Source organism: Ursus maritimus, unplaced genomic scaffold (assembly GCF_017311325.1).
Source record: "Ursus maritimus isolate PB19 unplaced genomic scaffold, ASM1731132v1 scaffold_24, whole genome shotgun sequence".
NCBI lineage: Eukaryota > Metazoa > Chordata > Mammalia > Carnivora > Ursidae > Ursus > Ursus maritimus.
In genome coordinates, this window is record NW_024424897.1 from 21,410,808 (window position 1) to 21,434,145 (window position 23,338).

General features: G+C 44.2%; 1 protein-coding gene across 1 annotated transcript; it reads right to left on the reverse strand.

Moving 5' to 3' along the window:
* Positions 1 to 655: 655 nt before the first annotated feature.
* CASC3 (CASC3 exon junction complex subunit) lies at positions 656 to 22,437 on the reverse strand. The gene is made up of 14 exons (XM_040640671.1): positions 22,145 to 22,437; positions 21,748 to 21,775; positions 21,376 to 21,413; positions 9,354 to 9,512; positions 9,121 to 9,263; positions 8,438 to 8,614; positions 7,567 to 8,252; positions 5,958 to 6,022; positions 5,142 to 5,256; positions 4,802 to 4,900; positions 4,336 to 4,550; positions 3,016 to 3,138; positions 2,821 to 2,884; positions 656 to 2,350 (listed from the first exon to the last, which is right to left on the reverse strand). The coding sequence occupies exons 1-13, from the start codon at positions 22,373 to 22,375 to the stop codon at positions 2,861 to 2,863; spliced, it is 2,103 nt and encodes a 700-aa protein (XP_040496605.1). The 5' UTR covers positions 22,376 to 22,437; the 3' UTR covers positions 656 to 2,350; positions 2,821 to 2,860.
* Between the last annotated feature and the right edge of the window lie 901 nt (positions 22,438 to 23,338).

A 23,338-nucleotide genomic window follows, 5' to 3' on the forward strand; every position in this document is an offset into this window, starting at 1 on the left:
AAGAAGAGATGCCAGCAGCTCCACATTAAATCCATTGCTCCCCCACGCTGAGATCAACCTCTGTAGTAAACTCCCACCCCACCCAGGATCTGGAAGAAAACAGTCACTTCAAAGCTAGGGATTGACCTGCGTACATCAGGGGCCCAGTGGCCTTGGTAACTGGCCACATAAGCCACAGCTGAGGGTCTAAATTGCTCCTTTACCTTGACGAAGATTGAGAGAAGCCTCCCTCTTAGGCTGTGGTTCTTGGTACTTCAGTGCCAGTGTCTTGACTTTTCAAGAAGAAAGCTAACTACCTGTGCCTCCCCCTCATCTAAGACCCGGGACAGCTGTACTAACACTGGGCACATTACACTGGGAAACCCACCTGCCAAACACTAACAAAGGCGAAAAGGATGGCTACAGTTCATTAGTTTTTCTGTCCCTGACACTTCCAAGCTAAGGGACTGCATGGTATCCTGGTTCTATGTGGCAATGGGGTTAGGATAAGATAACTAATGGGGACTACAGACACGCCTGTGGGCTCCTCACCTCTCAGGGCTTCCATTTCACAAGTCTTGAGTTGGCTCGAGTTGTGACTGTGGCTCTGGGGAATCAGCAAGTCCTCTCCTATCCCTCCTAAATCAAGACTCACGCAAAACACTGGCAAACGGGCCAAGTTTACAGTCTAGATTTTATTATCTCCAAGTCACAATGCTGATCACAAATGTGCACCCTTTAAAATAGTAACAAACAACAACACCACCACCACACATGGAGAAATTCTTGCAACGAAACACAGTGGACCAACAGAGACAACTGTCACAGTGTCTTAAGGTCTGGGAATCTGGGCATGCTGCCCACAGGCTTGAGGAGACATCTTCAGGTTTAAGGCAAAGGGGACAGCCTACAAAAGGCACAACAACCAGCCACCCCTGGAAGAATCTCTTAGTTATTTCCTCCTTGGGGTTTACAGCTTGAGTGCCTCTCCCCACTCCCCACCCCACACCTGTGACTCAAGAGTGGTTAGATCAGCTGCTGGAGAGAAGGAATAGAAACAGTGACATTACTTGGGGAGACACAGCCACCACCATCTCCCTCAGGTTCTGTAGGACGGGGATGGTGGCCAAGTTACTCCTGGCAGACGCAAGTGCTGCAGCAACAGGGATCTCCTGCAGAGGCAGCAGGGGAGTGGTTCAGCGCCGTGGATAGGGAGGAAAAGAGGGAGGAGCCCTTGCCCCGAAAGTGACTGGTTTCCTTAGGCCTGAAGCCCAGATGTAGTATCTTCTGTTTGCAGGGACAGGAGCAGAACTTGGGGAAAATCAGGTAGTAACATCTAAAACACCTGAAGCAGGAAAGACATGGAGAAGAGCGACCGCAATGTACAAGGTAGACTGCTTGCTGGACAGTATCTGCCTCTAGAGAGATGCATTGGTCCACAGCAACTGGAAAGGGGGTATGGCAGGAGGGATGGAAAGAAGAGAAGCAGGGCCCTCTAATTCCACTTACCTCAAAGACTGAGCCCTGAGGACTATGTGAATACAGACCCCTAAGGTGCAAAGGCTTACTCCACGTTCCCTTTCTCACAAAAGCATCTGGTTTGCCACCTCTCCCCGGTGTAGAGACTTTGCCCTCAAGTACAGGACTGACACCTACCACAGTAGAGGGACTGACACAGGCTCAGATTCCTGAAAATCGAAATCAGGAGGAAGGGCTCCTACCATACACTTTGAGCTTTTCTCCACAATGAGACACTCTGTGGATGGTTCTGCTTCCACGGGTTAGAGGAATTAAGAGAATCCAAGTATACAATAACAAAGGCCAGCCAAAAATGAAAGGCCACCTCTTTGCAGGCTTGGTGGAGGAAAACTGGCTGGTAAAATTTCAATTATCTGGGATGCAGGGAAAATCCAAAAGGGAAACCAGAGGAGCTATAAAATCAGAAGAATGAACCTGTCTCATTTAAAGGCAGAGAGAGAAAGAAACTAAAAGAATATTAATTTAAGAATAGCAAGCCAGGCTTTAAAAACGAACATCCTAGGAAACAAACTGAACAGGAAGGAGCTTCCCTGGGAGAAGACATTTGAATTTCCCAGGAAAAAGTGAAGAAGAGTAAAAGACACAGGCTTCTAGATGTAGAGCCAGAAGCCTGAGCTGACTGGATCTCTGCTCCTCTGAGCACAGCCAACTCAAGTAAAGAGTGGAGATGGGAGGAAGTCCACTTGTTTGTCCCTTTCTCCAACAGAGCCTGTCCTCAGAGGAGGGCAGGGGTCCTCCTCATTCAGCTGCTTGCTGGTAGGAGCCACCTTATATCTTTGAAGCCCTCCTGGTAGTAAACAGCCAGTTGTATTTCTCTTCTTTCCTGGGTTCTCTGACAGAAGTGGGGAAAAGGGAAGAATCATCAAAGCATTAATGGACCTTCTGGGCATTTACAAGCTGTTTTCAAAATGCCACATTTCTAAATAATATGTTTTAAAATAAAGTCCCTAACAAAACAACAACAGAACCCCCATGGTCCTTCTCCGTGACCTTTAAAATTGGCTCTGTTGCAAACACCTCAAATTTAGATTTCCCCTCTCCTTAAAAAAAGAATACCCTCCTGCATTTTTTCCTTGCAGCAGAACTTCATGAAATTCTGCCAAGTTAACAATGCTTTCTGCTTCAACTCTGCTCAATGCATTCGCAAAACAAAGCAGCTGGCAAATTTTGAGACCCCTGTAAGCCTCCCCGAAAGATATCTCATGATTACAACTTAAAGCATTAATTAGGGGACTGTTAAGCAAGTAAGCATGAGCCTTAGTTTTAAGAATTTATAAGAATTATAGTACATTATATACTTACTTTTATATGATGTTTGATTTAAAATATTTAGAAACTCATATTAACTGGAACCCCTGCTTACAACCTGAAATAACAAAGTTAGAATTTGTTACCAGTCATTAAAACAACCAACCAACCAACCATGGAGACACACCCAGAAAAGGAGAGAAATCTTCTAGGGGAAAGAAAAGCCCACTGATGGTGGGACTCTCATACCTCAGGTGGTGGGGGTTTGATGGTGACTGGCTGAGGAGTCCTCCGGGGTGGGGAGGGCTTTGGCTGCACCTGCTGCTGGGCGGGGTTATAGTAGGTCACTCCTCCATATACCTGTGATGGGGCCTGGGACCCCAAAATAAGGCAGAAGAAAAAGTTAGAGATAAATTCACCTATGATGAACAGGAAACATTATTCAGGCACAAAAATAAAGGTACTGAGGAATTTTGGGCGCCTGGGTAGCGCAGTCGTTAAGCGTCTGCCTTTGGCTCAGGGCGTGATCCTGGAGTTCCAGGATTGAGTCCCACATCAGGCTCCTCGGCTGGGAGCCTGCTTCTTCCTTTCCCTCTCCTCTGCTGTGTTCCCTCTCTCGCTGGCTGTCTCTCTGTCACATAAATAAATAAAATCTTAAAAAAAAAAAAAAGTACTGAGGAATTTTATAAATCTCTAAGCTAACCCCCTTTAAACAAGTGATTATTCATTTCTGCCTTACTATAACCTAATTATGTTGTGGTTCCTACTTCTTCAAAGTACTACTTAGCTTTCTCTAATTCCTACCATCAACTGAAAAATGGAAGGGGCTGAGCTCAGTGGTGACACCTCATATACCAGATGGTGTCAACCTGTTGGGAGTGAAGCAGTACAGGGAGGGTAAGGAGGAGAATACAGCTTCTTTACTCAACTGAATAAACAGCAGAGACAGCCACAAGACATACCAAAATACTTGAATGAAACACCATTAAAGAAACAGAAGAGGGCGCCTGAGTGGCTCAGTCTGTTAAACATCTGCCCAGGGGCCTGGGATCGAGTCCCAAGAGCCTTCTTCTCCCTCTGCCCCTCCCCCCTGCTCACACTTGCATGCTTGCTCTCTCCTCTCTCTCAAATAAAAAAAATCTTAAAAAAAAAAAAAAAATGGGGCGCCTGGGTGGCACAGTCATTAAGCGTCTGCCTTCGGCTCAGGGCGTGATCCCAGCGTTCTGGGATCGAGCCCCACATCAGGCTCCTCCACTAGGAGCCTGCTTCTTCCTCTCCCACTCCCCCTGCTTGTGTTCCCTCTCTCGCTGGCTGTCTCTCTCTCTGTCAAATAAATAAATAAAATCGAAAGAAAGAAAAGAAAAGAAAAGAAAGAAGAGAATAAATAGATGACGGGCATTACATAAGCTGCATTTCCAGCTCCTGACCACCAAGAGGCATCCTGGAGCCACATGCAAAATCAGTGGCACTGAAATGTTCTCTCAAATTCCTTAAGATTCTCCCCATACCACATCCTTGTCTGATTTGAGGGATGTGTACCTAGAAAAATCTGCTCATTAGCCATCTCACCTGTGTATTAGGATACAGATGAGGAGGCGGTGGGGGAGGCAGTGCCCCTGGAGCATAAGGGTAACTGGGGTTACCAAAGTTCATGACGCCTGGGGCAGAAAAGTAAGCAGGAGCAAGCAGCTGCTGCGGTGGCGGCTGTCCCGGAGACATGGACACTGGTGGGGCATAGAGACCCGGATTGGGCAGAGGTGCCGGTGTCTGGTGGGGATGTAAACCTGGACAGGAAGAGGAAAACAGAAACTGAATACGGGACGACACCATTCCATGCGATGGCTTGGCTGCCCTGCTCAGCACAGACTGAGGATGGAAGGCCTCGGGATGGACCCAAGACGAGTTTGTTGCGCAAGCAGCGAAGGTGGCCAGCCTTGTGAACGAGCAGCACAGAGCTCAGGAGGATAGAGTTTGTGAAGCCCCCAACACATATCCTCACGTACTGGAAGCATAAAAGCAGAGGTGCAGAGCTTACCTGGGTGGGGAAGGTGCATTTCTGGCTGCACAATCATGCCCTGAGGAGGCAGTGGGGCAGGGTTGTCACCATGGGTATAGATTGGTCCCTGGAACTGCACTGTAAGATATCACATTGGGACTCTCGTAAACCCTCACTCTTCATAGCACATGGACAAATCTCCTTGTCCCCCAAACCCTTTAAAAGATGTTCTCAATTTTCCATGTGAAGAAAACAGAAGCCAGCCAATGTTTGATAACCACTGTGAGAAGTCAGAAGGAAAATTCAGGAGGCAAGAGGCTGGTCTCTTAGTTCACTTCATGCTGCCGAGAAGGTGCCGCAACAATAAGAAAAAACTCACGTGGATCATAGTAATGTCCTTCCATGATACTGATGTGCACAGGAGGGGCAGGGGGCTCTGGCACGGGTCTTTGCCGCTGAGATGAATAGCGTTTGGCTCGCCCACCCTGGACACCCTGAAATAAAGAGGTCTGAGCAAAAAGACTCCCAGAGGGCTGACTCTCCTATCAAGTCCCACCCTCCTTTAGGTGCTACAAAACACACACTTGATACGTGGCATGTGTTTAAACAGTATTTGCAAAATGACGGGTGCCTGACTGGTTCAGTCAGAAGAACACACAACTCTTCATCTCGGGGTTGTTTGAGCCCCACATGGGGTATAGAGATTAAATAAAGAAAAAAAAAAAACGTGAAAAAAAAAAAAAGAGTAGGGGTGCCTGGGCTCAGTCCGTTAAACATCCGACTCTTGATTTCGGCTCACGTCATGATCTCAAGGTCATGAGATCGAGCCCCATGTCGGGCTCTGCGCTGAGCTGAACATGGAGAACTACTTAGGCTCTCTTTCTCCCTCTCCCTCTATGACCCTCCCTGCCCTGCACTCTCTTGAGAGGGAGAGGGAGAGGGAACGGGAGAAAGAAAAAGGAAAGAAAAGAAAAAAGAAAAGAAAGGAAAAGAATATTTGCAAAATGAATTGAAAAACCAATGAGAAACCTCAAGATCTGAACCTAGGCCTTGCTACCCTTTCTGGAGAGCCAAATTAAAAGAAATATGGGTAAATCAGTGGAACATGGACTCCCAAGACCTTATCTTAGTTTAAACAACGAACAGGGGTTGCATGCAGACCCCTCCCCCAACTGCTCCCTTTCCCTTTCTGTACCATTTCTTCCATCCGGTTAAACTGAGGTGGAGGTCCTGCTCCCATGTGTATGTGGTTGGGCATACCTGTGATACAGCAAAAAAAGTCACGGCTACAAAGCAAATAAATATGAGTGGGACTAAAGAGAACATCAAGAAAATGACAAGTTTAAGAATCCAACATGGAGAATTGCTTTCTTCTTTTTAAACTGACAAAATTCCTTTTAAACTATATCTGCTTCCTATCGATACCAGCATTCAGAAATTTGCCCCCACTGTTTGCAGCCTTAACACAGCAATAAAGCCTCTGAATGTGAAGGAAAAACAAAAAAAAGACAAAAAAACAAAAACAAAAACAAAAACTTCAATGAGAAAATGCAATTTTCCCACCAAATACTTCCCTGTACAGAATCCCTGGGAGGTTATAATCAGTACAGTCCATTATCAAACATATCAAAAAATCTGAGCCCTAAAGTTTCTGAGCAACAACTGGACAGTCTGTGAATCTGCCCAATTATTCCTGGCCACAGAGTAGAAGGCTGGAAGTTTGGGAAGATACTCCCCTCTGGCTGAAAATGACTCAGGACAAAAAAAAAGGGTATTTTAGAGACTATCTTCCAGTGGTAATAAGATACCAGTAGAAGGGTATAGGTCCAGTTCAGGCTACAATGGTTTTTGGCATTCAAAAATCATGCATACCCGAGAAGGATGCTGAAACTCCCAGTCCAAATGAGGATTTCCAATCTTTAAGTTCAAATCAGATCTCAGAAACTAAGGAAAGACCCTTTGATCTACCTGATTGGAGGGAGACAAAGACAGATGGGGAAGAGCAGTGGTAGATATGTTCTAGTTTCTAGAACTATGCTGTCCAAAGTAATATCCAGTAGCCACATGTGCTTATTTAAATTTCAATTAATTAAAATTAAAAGTTCAGTTCCTCAGTCACTCTGGTCACATCACAAGTATTCAAAAACTTTTTACACTACAGAAAGTTTTATTGGGCAGCCTAGCTCTACATTAAGGAAATTAGGCTTTCCTTTCAAAGAGACTAGACAACTCTCATCCAAGTTCAAATGAATAAGTTTCTACCTCCAAACATTTAACCATTAGCTCATATAATAAGAACACTGCCACCTTCTCCCAACTTTTCCTACAGAGAACGGGTAAAAGATTCTGCATGAGGAGCTCAATACTGATAGTCAGTTAGGCAACAGTAGGCAAAGTAGTACGGGTAGTCTTGGGTAACAGATAAAACTTCTCTGAGGTCTTTGGGGGCACCTGGGTGGCTCAGTTGGTTAGGCGACTGCCTTCGGCTCCGGTCATGATCCTGGGGTCCCAGAATCGAGTCCCATATCAGGCTCCCTGCTCAGCGGGGGTCTGCTTTTCCCTCTGACCCTCACCTCTCTCGTGCTCTCTCATTCTCTTTCTCAAATAAATAAATAAATCTTTAAAACAAACAAAATACTTCTCCGAGGTCTTTGGATGAATATACCTATGAATCCATCTGTTTCTTTCAGTTAATGAAAACAAAGATATTTGTCAGATCCCATACCCCTGAGGCCTAAATCCCATGCCCACAAACCCAATGATGCACAGGGAAAAAAGCTAGTCACTGACCCTAAGGGACCTACCCCGAAGCTCACGTGGCTGCAGGAATGAAGGCTGCCCTGGACTCCAGTTCTGTTCGGTTATATTTAGTTGTGCCACATCTTGCTCAAGTCCACTTGTAGTAGAATCCACTGGAGCCTCCCAGCTTCCAGTCTTAGCAGGTGGAGGAGGGGTCGTTTCTGGGACTTGAGGTGCCGGGTTCAACCCTTCAGGTGGAGGGGGCACGTCCTCTGCAACCTTGACTGCATCTCCAGCTTTGATTCTGGTTCTTCTTGCCCGGGAGTAGGATTTCTTCTCAACAGGCCTGTCAGGGGCCGGTGGTGCAGTGTCGGGAGCAGCGGCTGGTACCTCTGAGGCCGCCTCTTCCTTCTCGGGACTGCCCAGCACTGGAGCATCAGCTTCTGGAGATGGGTCCCTCACAGGAGTCTGCTCGAGGCGCCGTGATCGGTAACTGTTTTCATGTTTAACAGTCTCACCAGACCGGCCACCGTGCTGCCCACCAGCGTCCACAGGCCTAAAACCAGCACGACCTTCCTTGAAGCCCCCAGATCGAGAGTAATTCCTGGGAGCAGACATTCGGCCAGTCCCTGCAGCATTCCTGTTGATAAATGTCCTTGGTGGTAGGGTGCCCCCAGGACCCTGGTGGCGATGGGACTTGTTTGGCCGCTCAACAATCCAGTTTGGATCTCTTTGTGGAGGACTCCCAAACCTGAATAAATGAAACGGCAAAAGTCTTAAGAAAAGAAACAACAAAAGAGACCACTAGAGATATAAACTGAGGGTCAGGGAGACTTCCCATAGTCCTCATCCACTGAACTACAGACTGGTATGGCATTTAAAAAAGCAGACCTCTCTCTACAAATATAAACAGTGTAAACTCCAAAATTTTCTCACCTGGGTTTCCGGATTCTTCGGGGTTTGATGTCGTCAGGATTGTGAGCTGAGCGGATGTCATAGCCATAAAGGGCAATGAGCTCCTGTCGGGACTTTGGAGCTTGTTCGTCTTCCCGGAATTTGTCATGCTCCCAGCGACCCTCATCCTTCCACAGCTTTCGCTGACGCCCCTTGGGTCTGGATAAAACCAGGAAAAAGTATCTTAGGTTGGCAGACTCTGCCAAATAAAGATGTTCACCAAAAAAAAAAAAAAAAAAAAAAAGAGGGCTGGGCAGAGAAATTTCGCCGGTCTCCCCATCTTCCCAGACAGATCATACAAAACCAAGAGTGAATCACAGCATCTCAGGGCCTGATGGGCTCAAATGGAACAGGCACAGAAACAAGGAAAGACTTTACTTCCAACTACTCAGCACCGTGGAAACGTCTCTCGCCTGTAAGGCAGCATACACAAGTACTTCATGTCCCTGAGGTGAGCCTCAGACTAAGGAAGGCAGTGAAAGTGTGAGTCTGGATCCAAGCTCCTCCACCAAGAGTTACCAAATAGCCTCAGCCTCACCTTCCTCATTTGTACAAAAGGGACAATCATAATAACCTTAAAGTACTGTGAGCAGTAAATCAGCAAAGCGCCTGGCCTGTAGCAAGCACTGAATACGTACTCAACAGCAGCAACAAGAGGCTGTTACCTGACTTCCTCTTCCTGCGTTTGCCCTCGAAGATCATGCTCAAAGAAGAGCCCTTTCCGGGGTATGTATGCCCGATCTTCATCATCATCCAAATGCTTAGGACCCTTTTTACCCACTTTGTTCTCCACAGGTTCTGTACTCTCCTAGAGGACAGATAAAGGGCTCCTTATTCTCTCCAAGGTTAAGAGCCCTTATTCTGACCCCCAAAATGGAGGTCTTTGGTGGACACTGACCTGTCCATCCCCACTCTGCCTCTCTCCAGTCACAGTGCCTTTGGTGTCAGGCTTTTCTTCTCCCTTCTCTTCTTTTGCTGAAGAATTAGCAGCATCATTGGCTTCTGATTTCAGCTCTACTTTGGAGTTTTCCTCTTCACTGTATTCCCCTTCCTCACCCTGAAAAAAGTTACCCTGTCAGTTGGAAATGGTGTTTTTTCCCCCATTCTTTAGGTAAACATTTTCTAATGAACTTTTACTATAATGTAAGAATTAAAAGCAAACATATCAATACTCTTATTAAAATTTCTAGGGGGTGCCTGGGTGGCTCAGTTGGTTAAGTGTCTGCCTTCAGCTCAGGTCCTGATCTCAGGGTTCTAGGATCAAGCCCCACATCGGGCTCCTTGCTCAGCAGTGTGTCTCCTTCTCCGTCTCCCTCTGCCTGTCTCCCCAGCTTGTGCGTGCTCTCTCTCTCTCTCTGAAATAAATAAAAATCTTTAAAAATAAATATATAAAAATAGGGGCGCCTGGGTAGCGCAGTCGTTAAAGCGTCTGCCTTCGGCTCAGGGCATGATCCTGGCGATCTGGGATCGAGTCCCACATCAGGCTCCTCCGCTGGGAGCCTGCTTCTTCCTCTCCCACTCCCCCTGCTGTGTTCCCTCTCTCGCTGGCTGTCTCTCTGTCACATAAATAAATAAAATCTTTAAAAAAAAAATATATATATATATATATATATAAAAATAAATAAAATCTCTAGAGGACAGGGCACTTAAAAAAAAGAGCACAATAAAAGAAATACACATATATACGTTTATACAGATCCTAAGTTTTCCAGGAAGACATGCAAGGAAATGTTAACGGTGGTAGCCTCTGCGGAAGGAGCCCAGGAGATATGAAAGGGAGGTTTTAAACCGCCTAGCATACAGAGGGAGACTAATCTTTGTTGATGATTTCTATCTTCATGGATTGTTTCTTAAACATGCAGGGCCTAAAAATTACACTCTAACTCAAACTGTGAATTCTCTCATCTCAAAATGGCTTAGAGCAGATTCTCAACCTTTTAGATTATGTGGACCTCTTTTTAGCTTCTAAAATTTTCATGGATCTCCATTAGACAATAGCTCAGTATAATATATTCAGACTGAAAAAAATGTATGACGAACTACTACTATACGTTCAATAATACTTCAAAATAAATTAACATTTTATTTATATATATTCAAAAACAGTAGTGCATAAAGGTGGAAGATACAGATTTAGTCTATAAATAATATAAGCTGAACTAGTGAACTTGCAAACTCTTTGTAATAACACTATAATTTCTCAAGGCACTATTTACCCTCAGATTGGGAAAAAGTGGCTTACATTTTTTATATCTATGATACAAATACTCAATTTTCTGTAGCATGAGATTGAGATCCCCTTAGCCAACAACTCTGTCCAGAATTATATAATTATAAAATTTTGATTTAGAAAACTTTGGTGAACTTGTATGACCATCGCATTTTAGAAACGAAAACTAACCCCAAGTGCTCTCTCGCCTCTCTACAATCACCTTCCCTCTCCTGCCACATGAATATTAGATAATCTTGCTCTTGACAGAGAAACTGCTGGGTCTATTCATACAGAGGAACGTCCTTGGGCTATCTTCTGAATAGGGGCCACCAGAAAGGGTCAGATAATAGCTGTGTGGCTAGTTCTAGGCAGGGAAAAGAGTAACTACAGTTCATGCTGAGTGAACTGGCTTTAGAATACTCTCATCTCACAGTCCTCTCAGGATCTGGACCTCAGGGGGCAGAGCTACAGGCTGGGGGGTGTAGGAGGTTCAGAAACCTGAAGACAAAGAAATGGGTTCAAGGAAAGTTGGGTTAGTCCCCATTGTGGGGTTAACAGGTCAGGGTGCCAATACCCCTCTGTCAACTGGTAGATAATGTACACGCTGGTCTTATTCTCCTACTGCGTCTGACACTTGACCTGCACCAGAGCCTCTCATAACTCCAGACCCAGCCTAACGTCAGGAATGTGATCAGAGTCCCGCTGTGAGATTCCTGATGAAGCAAGAAGCTCTCAAGCTCTAAGTTTCTGCCCTTTCTTCAAACAGTGAGGTCTGCCCAACTGGCCCAGACAAGCCAATTAACTCCTCTTCCCTGCTCAGCATCCAGGTATCTAAGTGTTCTGGGTGAGGACTCTCAGAGAGGTGATACTATTGTGAAGCTCACAATGTGAGGAAGACCAAAACCGAGGGAAACCACACCCACACTATAAGGATTAAGCCTTTACCCATAGCCTTTTTTTTTTTTTTTTTAAGATTTTATTTATTTATTTGAGAGAGAGCAGAGCAAGCAAGAGAGAGAACACAAGGGATGAAGGGCAGAGGGAGAGGGACAAGTGGATTCCCCACTGAGCAGGGAGCCGGATGTGGCACTCGATCATGACCTGAGCCGAAGGCAGATGCTTAACCGACTAAGCCACCCAGGTGCCCCTACCCATAGCTCTTTAATAACCAAGTACCCTTAATTCTTCCCATGTCCCCTCAGTCACAAGAAGTTACCCCTCCTCTTGATACGGGGATGGGTGGGTGGTAATCCTTCAGTTCTTTCCCTGATCCTATGTTCCCTGCACATTCTGAAACAGAAATTCCAAGAGTCTCGTTCAATATGTATATACGACCTTAATTCATCAGTCCCCACCAAACACACATACACACACAGAGACTGATTCAAACATCTTAAAACAGTATTAGCATGATTAATGAGAGAACTCTGTTTTATGCTCTACCCCCCTCCAATCCATGGTGGAATGTCAAATGAGGCAACTCTTTTATTCCAAATGAGAAACTAGTTTTATTTCCAGGGCAGGACAGAAAGATACAAACAGCATAATGCTGAGGAGACTCCAAATTAGAGTCAAAATCTGGTCTAACCAAAAAGGTGCTACCCCGGGATCACACTGCTTTGGCTAAGGGCTGACAGCAAAATCCTTTTCCAGAGACAAACTCCCCTACTGCTGATTTTACCTTCAGTGAATGCTCTTCCCAACTCTGAAGTCTAGCTCTCCCCTAAAGGAACTACTTCCCTGGTAGCATTCTCACACAGAGGTTTTAGCTCATTCTTTCACTCCCTACCTATCTCAGAGTATTAGGTAGAGTTGTCATCTTCCTCATTTCTCAGTATCTCTTCCAGATCTAAGCTCTCCAGCCTCACTTTGAACTCCTACTCCCGTGAAGCTCCTATCACCTAGCCATACCTCTATGCTGTGTCAGCCTACCCTGCCACTGACTTGGAAGACTGACAAGGTGCTCAGTCTTCACCTCTGCTACAGGCATCTGTTTCCATGGCCACAGTCCAGACAAGTCATATCTGGAACTGCTATACTTTTTTTTTTTTTTTAAGTTGGCTCCACACCCAACATGGGGCTTGACTCACGACCCTCAGATCAAGAGTGGCATGCTCTGCCAACTGAGTCAACCAGAAGCCCCTCCTATACATTTTACTTATTTATAAAGATTTATTTATTTGAGAGAGAGAGAAAGCACAAGCAGGAGGGACAGGGAGAGGGAGAAAGAATCTAAATCAGACTCCATACTGAGCATGGAGCCCAATGTGGGGCTCCATCTCACAACCCTGAGATTACCACCCAAGCCGAAACCAAGAGTTGGGACACTTAACTGAACTGTGACACCCAGGCACCCCTATACAGTTCATTTTTATGCCATACATTTTTTAAAAAAGTAAACCTGCTCCTCTTTAAATCTCTTAAATACTACTTTGATCAAAACTGCCATATGCAAAAAACTGAACTTAGACCCTTACCTCACCCCATATGCAAAAATTAACTAAAAAAATGGTGGTGCAGTCAGGTAAGTGTCTAACTCTTGGTTTTGGCTCAGGTGGTGATCTCAGGGTTGTGAGACTGAGCCCCACATCGGGCTCCATGCTCTGTGAGGAGTCTGCTTACGCCTCTCTCCCTGGGGCGCCTGGGTGGCTCAGTCAGTTAAGCGTTTGCCTTCAGCTCAGGTCATGATCCCAGGGTCCTGGGATCAAGCCCAGTATCAGGCTCCCTGCTCAGCGTGGAGCTTGCTTCTCCCTCTCCCTCTGCCTCTACCTGCTGCTCCCCATTTTCCCCTGCTTGCGTGTGCTCTGTCAAATAAATAAATAAAATCTCAAAAAAAACTCTCTCCCCCTCTGTCCCTCCCCACTTGTGCACGCATGCACACACCTCTCTCTCAAATAAATACATATATAAAAATAAATAAATTAGGGGCACCTGGGTGGCTCAGTCGGTTAAGTGTCTGCCTTCAGCTCAGGTCATGACACCAGGGTCCTGGGATAGAGCCCCCTGTTAGGCTCCCTGCTCAGCAGGGAGTCTGCTTCTCCCTCTCCCTCTGACCCTTCTCCCACTTGTGCTCTTTTTCTCTTTCTCATGAAATCTTAGAAAAAATTTAACTCAAAATGGATCAAAAACCTAAATATAAGAGTTAAAACTATAGAACTCTCACAAGAAAACATAGGAGTTAATCTTCATAACTCTGGTTTTGGCATGGACTCAGCAAAGCCTTCTTAGATAGGACATCAAAAGCAAAAAGAAAAAAAAACAGATATATGAGACTTTATCAAAATTGAAACCTGACACCATCAAGAAAGTAAAAAGAATACCCACAGAATGGGAAAAGAAGATTTGCAAATCATGTATCTGATAAGGAACTTTTACCTAGAATATTTTATAAAGAATTCTTACAACTCGATAAAAAGACAATTAAAAAATGGAGAAAGTATCTGAATAGGCATTTTTTTCAAGATACACAAATGGCCAATAAACACAAGGAAAAATGCTCAACATCATTAGTCATCAGGGAACTGCAAATCAAAATGAGGCACCATTTCACACCTACTAGGATGGCTAGAATCAAAAAGTCGAGGCAAGACAATTACATAATGGTGAGTAAGTGAAGAAATTGCAATTTCCATATATTGCTGTTGGGAATGTAAAATGGTGCATCTGCTTTGGAAAACAGCTGGGCAGTTCCTCAGACGATTAAACATAGTTATCAGGGGGCACCTGGGTAGCTCAGTGGATTAGGCATCTGACTTCGGCTCAGGTAGTGATCCTGGGATCAGGTCCTGCTTCAGGCTCCCAGCTTGGTGGGGAGTCTGCTTGTCCCTCTTCCTCTGCCCCTCCCCCTGCTCATGCTTGCCCACTTGCTCTCTCTCTCTCTCTTAAATAAATAAATAACAACTAATCTTTGGGGAAAAGAAAGATTAAAAAAAAAAAAACAACCCAAAACCCACAGTTACCATATGACTCAGCACTCCATTCCTAGGTACACAACCAAGAGAAATGAAAACATACATCCACACAAAAAAATTGTACACTAATGTTTATAGCACCATTATTCATAATATAAAATTCATAATACAAAAAACAGAAACCCAAATGTCCATCAATGAATGAATGGATAAACAAAATGTGGTATACTCATACAATGGAATGTTACTCAGGAAATAAGTACGGATATATGGTACAAAATGGATGAAAACTGTGAAAACATAATGCTAAGTGAAAGAAGCCAGTCACAAAAGTCCATATGTTATGATTCCATTAAAATGAAAGGCCAGGATAGGAAAATTCCTAGACACAAAAAGTAGATGTGTGATTGCTTAGGGACCAGAGATGAGGATGGAGGAACTGAGGGGCAGTGGGGAATAACAGCTAAAGGGTACAAGGTTTCTTTCCAAAGGTAATGAAAATGTTCTGAAAGTAATCGTGGTAATAGTTGCATATATCTGTGTATATACAAAAAACCTGCAGAATTCTACATTTTAAAGAATGTATGGTATGTAAATATCTCAATAGAGTGTTTTTTTAAAAACCTGCGTAAGGGCACCTGGCTGCCTCCGCCTGTAGAGCAAGCGACTCTTGACTGATCTTGGGTTCGTGAGTTTGAAGCCCATGTTGGGAGAGTAGTTTATTTTTTTATCTTATTCTATTTTTTAAAGATTCTATTTATTTATTTATTTATTTATTTATTTATTTGACAGCGAGAGAGCAGAAGCAGGGGGAGCACCAGAGGGAGGGAGGTTCCCCACTGAACAGGGAGCCCGACTTGTGGCTTGATCCCAGGACCCCAGAGATCATGACCTGAGCTGAAGGCAGACCCTTAACCGACCAAGCCACCCAGGCGTCCCTAGAGTTCAGTTTAAAACAAACAAACAAAAAAACCAAAAACCCTTTTACTCCTATTCTTACTTATTCGCTTACCCTCTCATCTCCAACTTAAGATACCTATTCCTTTGACCCTTCCATCTTCTCCCTATCAATCAGTCTTTTTTCCACACTTTCCTCTCTCTTTAGTCTCCATGGCCCACTCATTTCAATCACTACTAGATTAGAATCACCAAGTCCCTTGCCACTCCCCTGTGCCCAGGTCTAGATTAACTCAAATGTCTGCCTTTTTCTAAGTCTACAACCAGACTATTAATCATCAATGAAGGGGTTTAAAAAAAAAAATCATGGGGCGCCTGGGTGGCACAGCGGTTAAGCGTCTGCCTTCGGCTCAGGGCGTGATCCCGGCATTACGGGATCGAGCCCCACATCAGGTTCCTCCGCTATGAGCCTGCTTCTTCCTCTCCCACTCCCCCTGCTTGTGTTCCCTCTCTCGCTGGCTGTCTCTATCTCTGTCAAATAAATAAATAATATCTTTAAAAAAAAAAAAAATCATATAACTTCACACATCAGTGCCACCTCCAACCTCAACTACTTAAACCTCCTTTAGTCTGACAATTCCTCCCCTGACCCCCCCCAATAACCTCCCTACTCAATGTCTTTCCTTCTATTTCATAAGGAAAACAAAATGAAGAAAAGAATGGCAGTTTCCTCCCCCCACACCTTTCCTTCCTACCTCTCTATAATTACAACGAAGATTTTTCCCTTGGCTGGTTCCTATTTCCTCTCATACAGTCAATCAAGGACCCCAGTACACTTATCATCTACTACCTCTCTTTTCTTTCCCTTTCTACTCCTTCCTTCAATTTTTAACCATACTTGATTCTCCAACATGAAAAAAATAACCACCATGGGGCGCCTGGGTGGCACAGCGGTTAAGCGTCTGCCTTCGGCTCAGGGCGTGATCCCGGCGTTATGGGATCGAGCCCCACATCAGGCTCCTCCGCTATGAGCCTGCTTCTTCCTCTCCCACTCCCCCTGCTTGTGTTCCCTCTCTCTCTGGCTGTCTCTATTTCTGTCGAATAAATAAATAAAATCTTAAAAAAAAAAAAAAAAAAAAAACCACCAAAACTTCTCTTGACCTCATAGTCTTTTTTTCAGCTACCATCTCTCTAGCCTCCTTTTCACAGTCAAATTTCTTTAAAAACTCCTCTTGGAAGATTCTGGGAAAATGGCAGCAGCACAGTTTTTGGTCCCTTCAAATCTCCACATGAAATGAGGACTTTTTTTTTTTTTTTTTTTTTAAGTTTTTTTTTTTTTTTTTTTTTAAGATTTTATTTATTTATTTGAGAGAGAGACAGCCAGCGAGAGAGGGAACACAAGCAGGGGGAGTGAGAGAGGAAGAAGCAGGCTCCCAGCAGAGGAGCCTGATGCGGGGCTCGATCCCAGAATGCCAGGATCACGCCCTGAGCCGAAGGCAGACGCTTAAGGACTGCGCCACCCAGGCGCCCCGAAATGAGGACTTCTTGACAGCAAAACCACAGTCCTAATTTAAACCCTTTTACAACAACATTTACAACAAAACTAGGTTACAAAGTATCCCCTTGACCCCAAAAAAACGAGAGCACAGGAATAAAGTAACAAGAGCCATAAGACCTGCATCACAGTAATGTCCGTACTCAAGAGAGCCGAGTAGTAAATAGAACTAAGAACAGGCGAACCCCGAACTAATCAACAGGTATTTAACAGAAAGCTAAACTGAGAACAAGAGTTGCAACTAGGACGGATCTGACTATCTCCAATAGCATTTGAATGTGAGAGTCCTCCAGTAAGAAGCTCTGAAAGATCTAGAGCTGTCTATCCCCCTGAAATCTTGCAACTGACCTAGTACAGGGCTCCCTTCTAGATAGGGTCCCACACCAAAGAAAAACTTGAGAGGAGAATCAAATTGAGCAGAAGAGGAGCAAAAGGAATGAAGAGAAGCTACAAAACAAGTTAGGGAAGGGAACAAAAGCAGGAAATCTCAGAAAGCAAGCCACCATGTTTTCTTTTCACGCTTTTTTTTTTTTTTTTTTGCACGACTACAGGAAAACAACAGAAGAAAGAGCTCTATGAAGTTACAAAAAGCTACTGAGCTACACCTCCTAACAGATCAGGAAAACTAATTTTACATAAAAATCAGTAACAGAAAAATACAGAGGTCAAATCCCATATAAACTTACTATGAGAAAGACAAAATAAGTAGAAAAGCATTCCTATAAAGAAACCATGCCAGAAAGACAGGCTTGTGTCATATAAAAATTGTGGCTCCTACTTCAAAATGAGCTAAAAAGACATTAAGAAAATTATGTAAGGCATGAAAGAACATCAATCAGAATTAGAAAAACTCAAAAATGAAATGAGAAAAGTCATTTCAAATACAAAGTCTAAAACTAGAAGGAATATAAGAGTGAATAAACACAGTAATAGCACCTTAAGTGAAAAAAAAAGTGTCACCTCATTAAACCTCTCATCTCCCTTTTACACTTTGCAGAGAACTTCATCTCTGACTTCTAAATATTTAAAAATATTTTAAAAATCAAGAAATGAAGAAAAAAGGATTAGAAAGAAAGGGTCAAATACTGAAGACAGGCATAAAATACTTGGACTGGAGTTCCATGACATAAGCACATCTCATAACTTCGAACACTGACCCAGAACAAACACCACCAAGACAAATCCTAATATAATTATTGGACCTTAAAGAAAATATACTGGGAATATCTAGACAAAAACGGCAAGTGACCTATAAGGGAAAGAAACTAAGTGATTATCAGTCAGTTTTGTTCAAGATAAAATCTTTGGTTCATGTTGTCTTTCCAGGAATCTGGAAATACCAATTTGCAGGAAATACAAAGGACAGAGGGAACATGTTGAGTGAGCAATTATCAAAATCTTTCCAACAGATAAACTGTATGGAAAAGAAAGGGATTAAAAACTAACCAGCAGACTAAGAGACAGATCAAATTTTCACAGGCAAGACTAAACTGTAGTGTCTAGGTATATAGTTAGTAACCAAGAAAAATGCAAGCAATACATTACTATGAAAGTCAGGACACCAGGTCTTTTTCTCTAATCTGGACCACTGCTGTCCAATACAGCAGCCACTAGCCACACATGGCTATTGAGTACTTAAAATGTGGCTTTGCAACTGGACAGAGTAGAACGAGACCTCCCTCTTTATTTTCAGACGATATGTACTATATATTGCCATTTCAAAGTCCCACACATCCTTCGATTTCAAAACATCCAAAACTTAACCCATCAGTGTCCCTCCTGAAATCTCCCTGTGTCCCATTCTTAGTGAATAGCATCATTCATCAACTTGGGCATCCTTTTGATTCCTTAAATCACACTCCACATTCAATCAATTAAGAAGTTCTGTTAGTACCACCTAAACATCTCTCGAATCTGAGTCCCACTCCCATGTCCCTTCTCTAGGGCACCAATCACATTTCTTGGCTTATCCTAACAACCTTTTTTTAAGATTTTATTTATTTATTTGACACAGAGAGAGTCAGCGAGAGAGGGAACACAAGCAGGGGGAGCGGGAGAGGAAGAAGCAGGCTCCCAGCGGATGCGGGGTCAATCCCAGGACACTGGGATCATGACCTGAGCCAAAGACAGACGCTTAATGACTGAGCCACCCAGGTGCCCCTATCCTAACAACCTCTTAACAGCTCTCCCTGTCCCAAGTCTCATCTTCCATACTTAAGCCTTCAGTAGCCTTCTTTCCTTGTTATTTAGGATAACATCCAAACTCATTTACATAATGGTAAGATGCTATAAATTCACAATCACCAAACCTCACCGAACACTCTATACTGCCTGACAATCTTTCCAAGGTTTCCATTCTCTAGTGACTACTGTAAACATTCCTCAACCCAAAACCTCTTATCTCCCTTTTACTCTTAGTAGATAACTTCATCACTGACTTCAGAGAAAATAAGGCAACTCATTAATCACCACACTCTGTGAATTCCGTAACCTAAATAACTTTCAATTCTGTCCACTTCGGCTTTCACTGCTACTACTCCACTCCAGGGCGCACTTACTGCTTGCCTAGACTTCCACAATAGCTTTAACTAGGTTTCCTGCCTCCAATCTTACTCCCCTCAAATCAACTATCATCGTAGACAAAGTGTTATAAAATTATAATTCTCAAATTTTACTGTGCATAAACATCAATCTGGGATCTTGTTAACATATAACGTCTGAGTCTTCCCTCTCTTTGCAAGACTTTATTTCAGTAGAACTGGACAACTGGAAAGCAGGTGTTCTTTGGATCTGACAAATCTTTAATATTTAAGTCTAATCCATATCACACACTTGTTTAAAACCCTGTAATGCTTTCTCACTCCTTAGAGTAAAATCCAAATACATTTTAATTGGGTTCACAAGGTATTTTAAAATTTGGACTCAGACTCATCACTTAGCACCAGTTACACTAAACTTTTCATATCCTCCAACTTGTCATGCAGTCCACCCCTTCAAGACCTTCTTCTCAGACAGTGTTCCCTCTGCTTAGAATACTTTCCCTGGCTCACTCCCACTCCCCCTTCAAGTCCCTATTTTAACATCTCATCCTCTAAGCATTTCCAAACAGTTAGTCGGCTGCTCCTGCCATGTGCTCCCAAAACACCCTATGCTTCTGATATTGTGACACTTACCAAACATGACTATAATTACTTTGTCTGTTTTCCCCCAAAATGTAAATTTCAGTGGGGCAGAACCATGTCTGTCTTTTATTCCAGTGCCTAGTACAACTCCTGGCACACAGCAGGTACATAATGAAGAAAAGGAACAAGTAAACCCCTTCATGATATGACCCCTGTTCACTAATTTGCCTCTATTTCTGGTATCCGTCTTGTTTCAACAATGTTCCAGCCACACCAAACTACTTTCAAGTTTCCAAATAATCAGTCTTCTCTCCTGTGTCTGGGCTTTCACAGCTGTTGTTCCCTCTGCCTAAAACATGGCCTGATTAACTCCAACTTACTCTTTCCGGACTGCTCAAGATGGATTCGGTACCCAGCCCTTAATACCCTACTTAACCCTATCCCCAGCAGTTGTCACCACGTCCTATGACTGCCTGCATATTTATCCGACTTCCTAAGTCATTTCTAAAGACAGATGTTTTAGTATAGTGTTCACTGTTGGATCTTTAGGACTTAATGGAAGTCTAATACATAGCAACAGTTCTATAAAATTTATAGAATGAACCTTTGATCCATAATCCAATTCCTCCTGTCCATAACCCCATGACCCAAATTCCAGAACTCAAGACTATTTAACAACCCCAGGAAACAAACAGCCATTCTCATAGCATCTCTAGTAGTTCATCCAACCAAAACAAGTAAGGCCACAAAAGCTTAGCTTATGGAAATTTTCTCCTGAATTTAAGAGCGAGAAAACTCCCTATAAACTGAGGGATGTTTGTGATACAAACCACTCAGAATCCTGCCCTTTTAAGGTTTTTAGATACACTTGAAAAAAGTATCCAACTAGCTGCTTTCATTCCCAAGGCAGCATAAAAGAAACTGTCATCCTGTGAAGGGCTTCAGGATGTTCTCATCCTATTTAGAACCTTTACTTTCTTCAGACAGGGTGAAAAGCCAACTACTAACAATGTTAACACATGAAACGTGATGAGGCATGCACCAAACTTCCCTCACCCTAAGTAAACAAGACCTTTTACAACAGTTTCTGAAAAGCATAAATGAAGAATGCACAAGAGAGTAGGTCATGGTACTTTTGAACCACAAGTGTGTCCATGTTTTTAAAACATATTTAAATATTTCCAACATATATGCCACAGAAAAAAAGAACCTATCACACTCACTTCAGAGTCTTCTGCACTTTCATAATCCGACAGAACAGCTGAAAGAAAACAGAAATATGTAAAGAAAAAAAAATAAACAGAAATTATAAATACATTTCCCGATTGCTTTTTAAGTCAAGCTAAAACTCTCATTCAATTCTGACATCAATCTATCAGAGAGATAAAATTATAGTCCCCGTTTACAAATGGGAAACGGTCAAAGCGTGATGGGCCTAAGATCATACTGCTAAAACCTAAACTTGTAAGCACTGTGCTTCAAAAAGCCACTTTGTGGCACCCTCCCCCAAATCCTTAACAATCTGAGAGGATGTCAATTGGTGGAAATAGGTGATCTGAGTTTCCGGTCAAAAAACTTGTCATGATGCTACTCACCATCGCCCTCGATGCCATCTTCACTCTCCTGAAGGAAAGAAGATGACATGGGTTAGTTCCGTGATTTCCAAAGGGCGGGGAGCTGAAGACTCAACACGAAAAGGTCGAAAAGGGAAATGAAGAAAGGTACATCTTTAACAAGTAGCAACCAAGGGAGGTCCGGTCTCTCCACTTCCAGTCCCAATTTCTGACTAAACATCCGCTTTTCATGTGCAGCGGCTCTGCCCTTCCCCCAGAAACCCCTAACACCTCCTCCTCCCTTGGGGCTCCGGATACACAATGCACTAGGATAGCTCTCTTCTCTAACACAATATGCCCGAGCATCTACCATCAACTCCCAGCCTCCCATCACCACCTACACCCCGCCCCCCGGCCCGCCCCACCCCCGCGCACTCACACATTCCGACTCCTCGGCGCTCTTAGCGCCCCCGCTCTCCACCCGCCGCAAATGAAGGGCCCCAGCTCGGCCTCCGCGCTGGGAAGGCAGAGAGCCGCTGCCACCGCCTCCGGCGCTACCGCTGCAGCTCCCGCCGCCCCGCGCCGGGGAGCCGCCGCTGTCTGAGCCCGAAGCACCAGACTCCTCGTCCTCCGTGTCCTGCGAAGCGCGCTGCCGCCGCCGATCCGCCATCTTACGGAGAACGGCAGCCGCCGGCCAGCTCCTTACGTACCGCGCCCGTCGCAGGGGCTGCCGGGAGGCTCGAGAGCTAGTCCCAGCATGCTTCACGTGCGACACAGGCCGCCGCGCTTTTCAGGGGGAGGGGCTAGGACCGGGGCGGCCGCCCTGCGGCACGTTTGCAGGCGAGCGGGATTACGTAACCGGTGACGTACGGGGGGCGTGCCGCGACCCCTGTTTTCCCTTGGGTGGGCCCCCGGCGAGGGTAGCTGAGCTACGGCTACCGCCTCCGATTTCTCGCCCAGCCATTTTGGGCCTTCCGAGTGGAAGGCGCCCACCTGTCACAGCTTCGCTGCGGCACTGGGGCTGTTTAATAGTTTTCTATTTCCGTTTCTCGTTTCTGCCTACGTTTGAAGCAGATCATTTTACTGCGTTCGTTTGCTTGGTAAAATCACGAGTGAAGGTAAACCTCTAAAGCTGTTGTGCTCCATCAGATTTGCCACAGCAGCCCATTTGAAGCTAAAGAGTGAAGGAGAAACCAGTTGTCTGCAGTGAAGCTCGAGGACTTAGTGTTGCAGCACTACCATGTTTGCTCATGTTCTCTTCCTTCTTGTATCTTCCCACTCCAGCTATCACCTCTCCCCAAGTGCTGGTATGATGCTAGACTTAACCAAGATTTTGGAACCGATTTTAAAAGAGATGATCATAGAAACCTGCGTTGGTTCAATATCCTGACATGATTTAAGGGTTACCAGACAGATGAGGGGAATGCTTTGATTTTGGCAAGACATTGTCAGCAATGGGAAAGAAAAGTGTATTTTCTTTGGACCGTAAGTACATTCAAAAGGCATGAGCTAAGTTATTAGTGAACCTACAGGAGTGCACATTCATAATATATATCAAACAGAAAGGTCACTATTGCATAGCACAGGATTCTGTCCTGTGTAGCATTTTTACAAGTTGCATGGCTGAAGATCT

Excerpts from the sequence above, each read along its gene's own strand:
- CASC3 (XM_040640671.1), bottom strand. The coding sequence starts at position 22,375 with ATGGCGGATCGGCGGCGGCAGCGCGCTTCGCAGGACACGGAGGACGAG. Across the intron at positions 21,776-22,144 it reads GCGCCGAGGAGTCGGAATGT|GAGAGTGAAGATGGCATCGA; the intron begins GTGAGTGCGCGG and ends TCTTTCCTTCAG. Across the intron at positions 9,513-21,375 it reads AAAGTGCAGAAGACTCTGAA|GGTGAGGAAGGGGAATACAG; the intron begins GTGAGTGTGATA and ends AACTTTTTTCAG.